At 47.3% G+C, this 11,580-nt stretch overlaps 1 protein-coding gene across 1 annotated transcript in view; it reads left to right on the top strand.

The window, feature by feature from the left end:
- Nucleotides 1-2,924: 2,924 nt before the first annotated feature.
- LOC119102788 (chitotriosidase-1-like) overlaps nucleotides 2,925-11,580 on the top strand; it is a 13,384-nt gene continuing 4,728 nt past the window's right edge. The window contains exons 1-3 of the mRNA XM_037226241.1: nucleotides 2,925-3,068; nucleotides 4,090-4,275; nucleotides 5,848-6,010. Coding sequence (XP_037082136.1) covers nucleotides 2,925-3,068; nucleotides 4,090-4,275; nucleotides 5,848-6,010 — 493 coding nt within the window. The remainder of the gene's footprint in view (nucleotides 3,069-4,089; nucleotides 4,276-5,847; nucleotides 6,011-11,580) is intronic.

The raw sequence follows: 11,580 nt of genomic DNA, 5'->3' as shown, positions 1-11,580 counted from the left end.
CTTGCAATATGTTTCCACTAAAATTTCAAACAATATGCAGTGCTCATAGACATAACTGAATGACCTAATTAGTCGTTCAATGACAAAGGCGACGGTAATGTTTTAATTCTGATGTATAAAAAGGTCATCACGAAATAAAAAGTCATTTCGAAACATTGGAAACATTAGGTTAAGCTACATTATCAGGATATGACGCCTTGGAAGGGACTGATGAGCTTGAAGATAAGCTGGTTCTCAGAGACAAACAGATGATTGCTTGGAGGAAGTGACGTGTTGAAACCAAATGGGATTGTTGATCACTGAATAAATCAGGATAATTACTGGATAAAGTCCCCCCCTCCAAAAAGCATACTTAGCAACATGGCTGAATGATGAGCCTTTTAATTATCCAAGTACCCATCTGGTGCGTGGCTAAAATATTATGTTATGGACAGATATGCACACCTCAAACTCGGGTTTCCTAAGAGGTCCCAAAGTAACACAGTTTTCACCTGACAGTATTTTTTAACAAAACAATTTCACACGGTAGTAACTACAGTTTTGTTTTTTAACAGTTTTGGTATATATATATATATATATATAAAGAAAAATGAATCTTTTTTGGAGAGGCTCATCCCACGATGGTAGGTTATGGGCTTTGAGCCTAGCAGCCGGCCGGGAGTTGCATTGCCTCTCGCAGTAAGGGGCATGAGAGGCTTCGATGCTAAATGACCTAAGCTGTGGAATGCGTCGTTAAATGCCAAGAAGAACCGAATGTAGAGATGCCAGTGGTTAATAGTTAAACAGGATTGGAACCAAGTGTGGTTTTTTTTTGCTTCAATGCATACAAGAGCGCCTAAGGAGTCCCCCCATAAAGCAAAACAAAATGTTCTCCACTTTTATGTTTGCAAAGGTGTGTATTTAGTCATGTTACATGATTGGGCAAAAACTAACGTTATTGATTTGATTGTTAGCTACTCAAGAAACAAATCTTCATCAAAGGCAGAGCCGGCTTTGGCAAGCTCATGCTGTTATCTGCTCAACGATGGTTATAGTTGTATAAATTACAGTATTTAAATTGAGGGAATCCATCAAGAAATATGATATCTTTAACGCATTTTGATATATACCACGCTTTATAGAGCCCCCTTTTCAGGAGAGTCTTGAGAACGATTATAGTTTTAAAAAACAATTTCTAGTGCTTTCGGGTTTGCAAAACGTAGAAAAATATATGTCGCCTGAATGCATATTCAACCACCCTCTGCTCTTCCAACGAAATCCATAAACGAGCCTGAGTAGGAAGAAGGAAATCCTACAATCATTTCCGCCAGTATCCAGTTGGTGTGCTGACTACGGCAGTGAGGTGGTGATGCTGTACGGCAACCAGCGCATACGTGCACACAAGTCCGTGTGAGTAGTTCAAAATTGGCCCTGGATTACAAACTGTCGTCTCCGTGGTCTAGGGGGAAAATGCTGGAATTCTAATCGAGCGGCACAGGGCACGAGCCCCAAAGCGGCACAGGGCACGAGCCCCAAAGCGGCACAAGGCACGAGGCCCAAAACGGACACATTGTTTGACTCGAGTGAAACAGAAATGTCAGCTGGCAACTGGCCAACTGACCGCAAGGTTGTGCGGCACGTAAAACCCATCGCATTCTTGTATGGCAAAACAGCGGAGGCAGTTATTCGTTGAACTAAACCGCCCAACTTGGGTGGTGGGTTTAAGGTATACGCAACAAGCTATGCTTAACGGACACTCTGGACCCAAAACCACGCATGCAAACCATGAAAAACCGTAAATGTATAACAGAACAAAGTTAGTTTGCAAACATGGCTGGAGGCACGACAGCCATCTCCGCAGTTTGCACTTACGGCTGACTTTTTACTCACGCCAGGGCTACTGTGGGTATTTATGCACTGATTGCCGCATAGTATACACCACATCCAACCCGCTAACGAATGGGAGGATGGGAACAGGGGGGTAGATATGCATCGCCTGTGTCAGCGCCTGTGTCGCCTGTGTCGCCTGACAACTGTGTCTGAATGCGTAATTCTGGCGCGTCCCGCAATCGGCCGCGTGTTGCGCCAGTGACTGGCAAATCCAAGGCCCAGGAACAGAGTCAAACCATGGATCCCCACAGCCAGGGGCCGCGCAGCGTGGGAGTTGCCCCCCCCCCCCCCACACTGCCGACAGGTAAGTGTGTTTTTGCCCCCCCCCCCTCAGCAGTTTGGGAGGCCCCTTTTTCCCGAGCTATAAGCATTGTAGCTAGCCGTGGAGTACCAAAACACAGGTCGAGGAAGCCATATAACATAGCTGAAAAGTTATAAGTCGAGCCTAGAAGGCCTATTGCTGCATCATTAGACCCATTTTCTGGGTAATGAGGTCACTTCTATGCATAGGGTAGCCAATACTCTAGATCGGGAGGCCAAATGCTGTGTTAAGGAGGGCCCTTTGCTGGTTTGGGAGCTGCAGACATTTGGTTACTTGGATATTATGCATGTAACAGCTTGACAAGATAGCACATGTCCCCAGTGCCTCCTCCTCGTTGAATACGACACCGCGCAGGAGGTCGTCAGGAAAATCCTGCCCCCCCCCCCCCCGAACCCCAAAACCCCCTACTCAAATCCCGTAGCGCCAATCCTGCCCACAGTCACAGCGCAAGGGACAAAACAAGAAATGGCGGCTTGTTTTTAAAGACTTGACATGTTTTCCCAGGACCCAGTCACTCGTCTTCTTGACTCCGTCGTCCCTGTTCCCGTGCCCCCGTGTAGTACGATGACGTCTGGAAAGGTTTCAGTGTCTGTGGCGTAGCCACAGATGGAAAGACCATCCCATTGTACTGCAAGCAGTTCACTTACTTGCGCGGCCAAAACGACGGCCGCCCCAGTCCCGCAGATGCCGTGCGCTGGACGTGTCGCACGTGCGCGCTGTGTGGTCCTCCGACATGCCTTGCGCCAGCAGGCTGGTGGACGCGATGAACGTGCTGACGTACGGCTACCACGGCGGCTGGGAGTCCGTCACCGGGCTGAACGCGCCGCTTTTCACCTCGGCCGAGGACGAGCAGCACGGCAACAGCGACAAGAGTGTGGTGGGTGCTTCCAGAGCTGCGGGAGGCACCGGGAACAGAGAGATAGCCCACAGAGCGGGTACAGGTGTCAAGAACCAGGTGTCGCCCGGAAAGCGAGACGTGCCGCCCTCTTAAAAGGAGTGTCCCAACTTTGGGACAGGTTTCAAAAACATACTCTAGTGAAACCCCAGGAGCAGTTACGCCTAATGATAGCGCTGGCTCTTTGTAATAACACTGCGCCTCTTCCCTGCAGTCACGAGTACTGTGCCCATGACAACCACCGTGCACACCTCCACTGATGCGAATTAAGCAACGTTTGTGTTTGGTTCAGCAGGTAGGGTCTGGTACGGAGGAGCACATTGCTTAACGTTTGAACCAGTGCGGCACGCGGGTCAAGTGATACTTCTACTCCCAAGGCCGAAATGCGCCCCGAAAAGGGCTACCCTGGTAATCGCCAATGGGGAGAAATCGAAGCCATAGCATTGCGCTTCGCTTGATTCGCGGGGCAATAGCTTCATGGTTGCATATCTTTTTTCTGAACCGAGTGCTTCAAGCTTGCTGCTTCAAGCTTCAGACTGGTATTGCTGATTGAATCTTACGCGTCTGTTGTAACACATAAGTCAAAGGAAACAAAATGTGGAACCGTAACGCTATTCCATAATCTGTAACCGTACTGTGGTATCTTAACACGGACATCACCGAGCTGATCCATGATATTTAATTTTGTTAAGCATGCTGCAAAGCAGCACATACGCTCGTCCTATGTGCTTACATGCTGCCAATGAGGGCGCATGCTATTTAGTCAGGAGAGAAGAGAAAGGGCAGGAGAGAGAGAGAGAGAGAGAGAGAGAGAGAGAGAGAGAGAGAGAGAGAGAGAGAGAGAGAGAGAGAGAGAGAGAGAGGGAGAGAGAGAGAGGGAAAGAGAGAGAGAGAGAGAGAGAGAGAGAGAGAGAGAGAGAGAGAGAGAGAGAGAGAGAGAGAGAGAGAGAGAGAGCCAGCGGCAAGCACGTGTGACCCCTGACTCGTGCCGCTGACCTTTCAGGACGCCACCGTGCGCTATTACATCGAGCAGGGCGCGCCACCGAGTAAGCTCATGACGACCGTGCCTTTCTTCGGTGTCAGTTTCCTGCTGAGAGAGATTGGCTGCCGCGGCCTGCACGCGCCGGCAGGAGGCATGATGCCTTCGTGCGCCGTCACCAGAGAGCGCGGCGTCTGCGGCTTTGGAGAGGTGGGCGGACCCGTGTTCGGAGGGACGAGTGCAACTGGAGACGATCTGCAGGCAGGTTTAGATAGGATGGGATAGGATTGGCGCTTACGTTTATCGACTGTTAGTCATGTCGCCTATGCTTCGCTATGCTATGGGATTGCTATGACCACGACGAATTGCCTGCAAGGGAAAGCCAGCGAAGTGCGCAATGGGTCCCTTCTGCGCGTGTGCTGGAAAAGCATGCACAGATGTTTTGAAAAGCACGGATGTTTTGATGTTGTTGACGACGATTTTTGCCTTTCAGCGTCTACATCATTTTGCTCAGGATATTTGTATGTTTCAGTTATGCAACCTTTATCTGCCCCGCTACCCGAGGCTTCAGACATACCTGCATGACAGGAAAGCCACGTTTGCAAGCTGGCGAAACGTTTGGATAGGTTTCGACAATGAAAGGGCGATGCAAGAGAAGGTAACCAACTGCTGGATGATTTATCAAGAGACGAGAATCCTACAGCATCGCAGGGTCGTTAACCCTGGTGAAAAGCAAAGCGCCATCAGTAAAGGCTTTCCACAGAGAGGAACTCGTGAACAGAAAAGCAAAAGAGGGAACCGAAAAGTTGATCACAAGCTCTGTGGTAGATATACTCCGGCACACGTACTCCATCGCACAAGCAGTTGAATTGCTCGCATCGTTCTATACCCAGTGTATTTTGAAAATGTAGCTCTCACGTGAAAAAACAATGGAAAGGTAATGTCTACGAAAGGTAACTTCTAATTCACGATTGATTTATAAGTGCGAACGTAACAGAAGCAATGAAAGAACACAACAAAACACCAATAATGTGAGGTGGCAGCATGGTAAAGATGCTGGACATGCTACTCATCATCTGATCACCGCGCTCAAAAACTCTTCGACGCATAACCAGTCGGGGCTATGACATGGGCGCATAAACACAGGGTAAGAGTCCAATGTCACGCAGCGTTTTTTGTGCCAATGAAATTGGATGACATAAAACATGTGACCTGAAACAGGAAAATTATAAGAACCGCAGATGAAACAGCCAGTCTGTCAGTCAGTAAGTCGAAACAAAATCATATCTTTGTCACCGAGTCTGTTCTTAGAGAGAGGGAGAGAATTCTCGCGCCGGCGTAGTGGAGCACGTGGCCATGCTTCCCACTACAGAGCCCTCCATCATGATTGGCTTTTGCTGCTTGTAGTTGTTATGAGTAAACCATCTATAGTAAAGCTTTATGTGACATCGCTAAGGCGATCATGGTTTGGACAGATCCGTGCATACTTCTTTCGCATTCTAGGAGGGGAGAGCGAGCTTATATTGTTGGAGTGTTGTTTAGAATAGCCCTCCCACCTTACGCGCTCGTAAAGTAAATGTTGAGTTTTCATGTGAAGGGCACATGGAGCGGCCATAGCCACGAGACATTAAAAAAACTGACCTTGTCACTTGACGGGCTTGTGTTGGCAGCGGCCAGAGTGCCTGCTGACAGTTGTGTGATGAGCCGGCTCCGGGGCGTTCATTGATGGTTGCGCGTCTGATGACGCTGAGCCACACCTGACCGCCTTTTCTGCCGGCCCAGGCGCGGTACATCCGGCTGCACGGGCTGGCCGGCGCAGTGGCCTACTCTATCGACTTGGATGACTTCCATGGATTTTGCTCGCAACGAACGCGCAGCAACACCTTCACGCTGCTGACTGAGTTGTGGTACCAGCTGAACCGGCCGGTGATTTCGACCACCGCAGGTAGTACCGCTTTGACGTCTCAAACAACTATGGTCGGAGCAACACCGACGGACGCGACATCCAGCACATTTGAGATAGAACGTTTTCCTAAGCAATCGGGTGGAAACAATCCTTAAAAAGCCTTGCATAGCCATAGCTAGCCGGTGTCCAGCTACTGGCGCGCGGCAGAGACTGTGCTGTGCGCAGCAGACAGTTGTCACTTACGGCGCTTCCGTGGCACGTCCAGACCTTTTGCGCCGTTCCTGCCACTCGCAAATCAGTTGTGCCAGGATCCTAAGTGATACAAATATACGCACAATTGATACAAATATACAAATATACGTATGAACACGGGACGCAGCATTGTTACGAGCCCGGCCTACAGTGGCAACGCTTTGCCCCAGCATTGATTCAAGCGCTGAGTGATTTTCCTTGTAGCTATTGGCCGTAGGCATGACCGCGTTTCTGTCACCTTCATATCATGATGCAGAAATAAAAACGTGACAGATGACAATGGCACGTCATAATGTGTATGCCTTTCGACGGCAACGGACCTCCACGGATACTGGAGAAGAACGTGTGACGTGGTCCCCAAAACTTTATTATAAGTTTTGAATATTCGACAGGAGTTTTGTCACGCGTTTACCAGCCTAAAACAACGGTAAATAACGGCGTAATAGTAACCCACTTGGCCATTGCACACATCTGTAAAAATTAACACAATTTCCTCCTGAGGGGACCAGGAAATTTCGTGACAGCGTTTAATAGTTTGACCTGCTATATGTAGTGTTCCTATAAGACAGATGTGTCGGGTTGCTGCTAAAGCTTCCCAACTCTGTTCTTTCATTTCAGGGTGCCCAAAACTTAGGTAGAAGTCAGGCCCAATCAAACACAGGCTCCTTTTAAATCACAGACAATGGATGGTGTCTTAGATGGAAGTTTTACAGCCGGGGGGGTTTATGTTCGCAGTTTTAGGAAATTTAGTCTACAAGGCCGGACCAACAAGGGCTGTCATGGATATGTTGATGCCGTGGACTGAGCCATGATGATCAACCACATTGATCGTCAAAGAAATTGCTTAACTGAGTGATATGCAACGCTGACACATCTAGACAGCTGTTCTATGCCGGCAGCCTTGATAATAGATACAGGCTAAGGTGAAGCTGTATTGGATCCGCATGAACAGCTGGGATCATTACGACAAAAAGGGCAACTCGTGTAACAAGTTGAAGTCTGCTGATTTCCCAACGTACAAAACCGTAACACTGATGAAAGCAGTTGCGCGCTGCTCTGCGAGTATGTTGAAAGAAAATCATGTGACAACGTGCAAACCAGATTTTCATCTGTACATCAATAAATCACTCGTATTAGGGGTAAAACGTGGCACGCGTCTCAAAGGGAATGCTTCACATTTGAAAATATTGAAGTAAGCATCAGACGTGATGAAACAAGCTTAGTTATAATTCTTAGTATGCTTTTTGAGTGGAAAAGACTGTTCTAGACAGCACAATGCTGCTGTTGGGGTAAATATGTTCGTCAGTGCGTCCTGGTTTGATCACGTCATCGTACTTTGCACAACATTGATTGAGAGCCGGTTGACGGCCAATAAATCTGGAAATCGTGCTTACGAACACAAGATATGACCACGTCGACGATTATATTTTTTGGGCCTTGATCACCGCATGGGTTATGGAGCGACAGGATTTTTATAACGTAATTATGACGTCATGAATGCCAAGGTGACTTTGAAATACTCTCTCCAAAATACTATCCCAATTTTCGCAGGCGTGGAGCTCAAAACTAGAGGCGTTATGGCTTAAGAAGCGCAGGATTGTAAACAGCACCGAAAGATCTTCAAGACAGCTATTTCAAATCAAAACCCCGTATACATATGGAACACTTCTTTTAGCACGCACCCGGGTGGCCAGTTGAATACCCTTTGCTGATGAGGGAATCAATTTGAGCCCCCCCCCCCCCCTCTCCGGGGTCTAAAAAACTAAGGTAGCTAGGAACATGAGATACACATAGTAGATTGGCTTGTACGTGGACTTACTTGCGTCAAAATTTGAGGTTCCTAGGTAATGACCTTGTGGCCAGATAAAGTCAAACGGGGCCAAATTTGAGAATGGTGTCTCAAGTGCCTTCAGACCTCCTCATGCAACCGCCGTGAAGCTAAATACCTGTTCTTAGCCAAAAGATCGATGAGATCACTGACCTTGTTTGACCTTTATATGGTCAAGGTGGCCAAGTTTCTACCAGATTGCTCCTATTTTGCCCTTCGAATAGGCGTCAGGGATAACGCTAGGTGGTATGCTCCGGAGAACAAAATGTTGACCTGGGTCATTTTAGGTCACTGACCAACTCTGATCATAAAAAAGGCCGTGGAACATGCCTCCTGCGGTCCCTGTCATTAATGAACTCGAAATGAGCACTCAAAGCTATTCCATAAAACCAAGCTCTCCAGCAAACAATCAAACTAGTTTTGAGCTCGTTCCGACCTTCTATCTGACCATATGTTACTGAAAGTTAATATGATTATAAATATAACTTTTTATTGACAAAGAACCTGAAGTATCAGATGTATATGGCTTTGTGTAACGCCCCATAGGTCAGGGAACTTACAAGGCACATCTAATTTTTGCATCAAAGGATCCGCTATTCAATTATAGGAACGCAAAGTTTGGCGCAGCCATTCCGGAAAAAACCTTCGGGAGGGGGGGGGGGGATTAATTTAATCTCCACCTGAGCGCGTGTTAACGTGCGCACTCCAGGTAACATCATGCAAAACCATTTTCGTGATGACGGATCTTCTTTGTGCCTTTTAAACATGTGCCGTCATCACTGAACGGCAGAAATGTACTATAAGCTATAGTTCGCACTGAGATCTGCTCGACGGTTACTAGGATAACACTAGCTAGTATGAGTGACGAGACTGTTTGAGGTGGCGTCAGTGTTCGTTATATCTCCGTTTCTCCAGTGTTCGGTATAGCGAGGCGTATCTCGCAATCCCAGGGCTGAATCACATCAGCTGGGGATTGCTCGGTTTCCACGTGCAGAGCCAGGTTCCATTGTTGTCCAGCCTCACCTAGGTGCTTACATGACCACTACAGACTCTGCTTTACGCAAATGCGGAGAGTGAAAAATTAGCGTGTCAGCCCGCTCTTTGCAACGCCTTTCAACGGATAATGCCAAATGCAGATGGGAATAAGCCGGAGTAAGTCGACGGATGCAACGCAACGTACCGAACACACGCTTCTCATTTACTTTTAGCAAACATGAGCATAGTGGCGAACATATTTCAGGTCAACAGTATCCCCCTTGTTGTTACATATGGGCAGCCAATCATTGTTCCGAGGGTGTAGCCTCTTGACTGAAGCGAATTGCGCGGGTCATGAGCGGACCACGTGATATGTCGTAGCTGTCATTACCTTCATCCGCGTGATAATTTTGGCAACTGCAAGTTACCGCAACACAGCTGCGAATGTCACTTGCTGCAGCTTCACACCCGTCGAACCGGCTGAAACAAATGTGTTCTGATACGAGTGTACTTTGTGATCGCTGGTTGGCGTAATTATTGGCGGGAGGCGTTAATATTGTCCAAGGTACAGAATGCCCAAAGACACAGAATGTCCAAAGTACCGAATGTCCAAGGTACAGAATGTCCAAATTTCATAACGTCCAAGGTACACAATGTTTAAGATGAGAAATAACTTCCGTGGAAGGGGCCCGTTTCGTAATGCCCAATATACAGAATGACCAGAATTTCGCTGCCCCAGGAGGGACAATGTTAAAATGGACGAATAATCTTGGAAGCTGGGTAGCCTTATATGCCAGATGACAGGTGAGTCGAGTAGGCAACAATATGCACCAGCGAGAAACAGCTCTAGATGCATATCTAGCATAACAGCCATGCCATTGGAATAAAGAGAGATAACAACCTCCATCCCTACCCCCCCCCCCCCTCCCGCCGGTCATCGGCGTCGCCTTCCACAAAAAGTTCCCGAAGAACACCCTGAGCTTGGCCCCCAACTTTTGAAATGTTCCTACGCCTTTGACTGAGGCATATATGACAAGTTTGATGAAGTTTTTATGACAGTCCTTTTTCTATCGATTTCGGCAAAGAAGCTTGGCATGACCTAGTTCCATGAACGAAAACGCGCAAATGTCATCGGCGTGTCGCTGTGCGATCATGGTTTGACATGTCTTATAACTGGAAGAAAAGATGGATCCAGACATAGCACAAATATAAAGTCCAGCAGGATTATAGTTCAGATACTACCGCTACACGTGAAAACACAAAACGTGGCAAATAATGCCACAACCTGCAGGAATATTCCGTTTCCAGAATGAACAGGGTCGGTACAGTGAGCGTAATCGAGGAAACTTCATAGCATATCATTCTTCGGTATTACAACCAACGAAGTGCTTCCTGACTGTTTCCAAGAACCATCTCACAGATTTGACAATAGCCTGGTGCTCTTCGCAAACTCAGTGCACAACTTGAACGTATAGCTATAGGTAATAGCCGTGCACCGCCCCTAGCTCTAGCATTTGTTTTCATTCATCTGTCTTTCCAAATGAGGCTTAAATCAAGGTTGTACATCAGATGTATTGACGAAATTTGTTTCATCGGTGACTAGGAAACTGACTGGTTAGATTTCTTTGGTAAAATTAGAAACGCCACGCCAACATGTCTGTCATACCGGTACAGAGCGCCCAATAAAGTTGATTGCTTCTTCGACGCCTAATTTGTAGTACCGCTAGATGGGACCTACACCACAGGAATACTCTTCAAGCCCATGGTTACCCGATTATACTACACTTCGCGTCGGCACGCGCATGACTAAGCAACAAACAGCCATGAAATCTCTTAAGAGCGTTGCGCGTTTCTTCTGGCCTTCAGCCGTGTGAGCGTAATGTGTTTGAAATGGAATTAAATGGGAAGTGCTCCTTGTTTTCCATGACGATAAATATCCGTCAAAACGAGTGTCCGGTGCCGTTTGTATTGCGCCTCCTCGATGCGATTCCTCTTCGCACCCATAAAGAAGCCGTGAAAAGGTGAAGCAAACGCATTCTGCATATGTGGAGCACATCTTTATAGATGACGCACGTGAGGACAGGGATATACCGCGCTAACCACTGCACAACGAAATGATTACACACGGGGGCAGATCCAGCACTTCGTGAAGGGGGGGGGGGGGCACGTAATATTGTGGTGCCCGCTAGAGTCGAGTCGGTGCCCCCTCCCCGCTTGGGGGCCTCGCCAAAAAAGTATGCCATTGCATTTTAAGATAAAAGTATAGGTACATTACATCCCCAGCTTGTAGCCAAAGTGGCGCTAGCTTTTGGCCTTAATTTTAAAGCTTTTTAGCCCTGGTTTTATATGGGCTGCGCAGTGTAACATAGGTTTCAATACTTATATGATTTATTATATGCATTTATATGCGTGCATATATAATATATATATTATATATATATATATATATGTAATCTCTCTCCTCTCTCCCGGTCCTCCCCATCTCTCTCTCTCTCTCTTCTCTCTCTCTCTCTCTCTCTCTCTCTCTCTCTCTCTCTCTCTCTCTCTCTCTCTC

Source organism: Pollicipes pollicipes, unplaced genomic scaffold (assembly GCF_011947565.3).
Source record: "Pollicipes pollicipes isolate AB1234 unplaced genomic scaffold, Ppol_2.1 Scaffold_5724;HRSCAF=6776_pilon_pilon_pilon, whole genome shotgun sequence".
Taxonomy (NCBI): Eukaryota; Metazoa; Arthropoda; class Thecostraca; order Pollicipedomorpha; family Pollicipedidae; genus Pollicipes; species Pollicipes pollicipes.
Note: the sequence above shows the minus strand (reverse complement) of the source record. Positions and strands in the feature narration are given on the sequence as shown.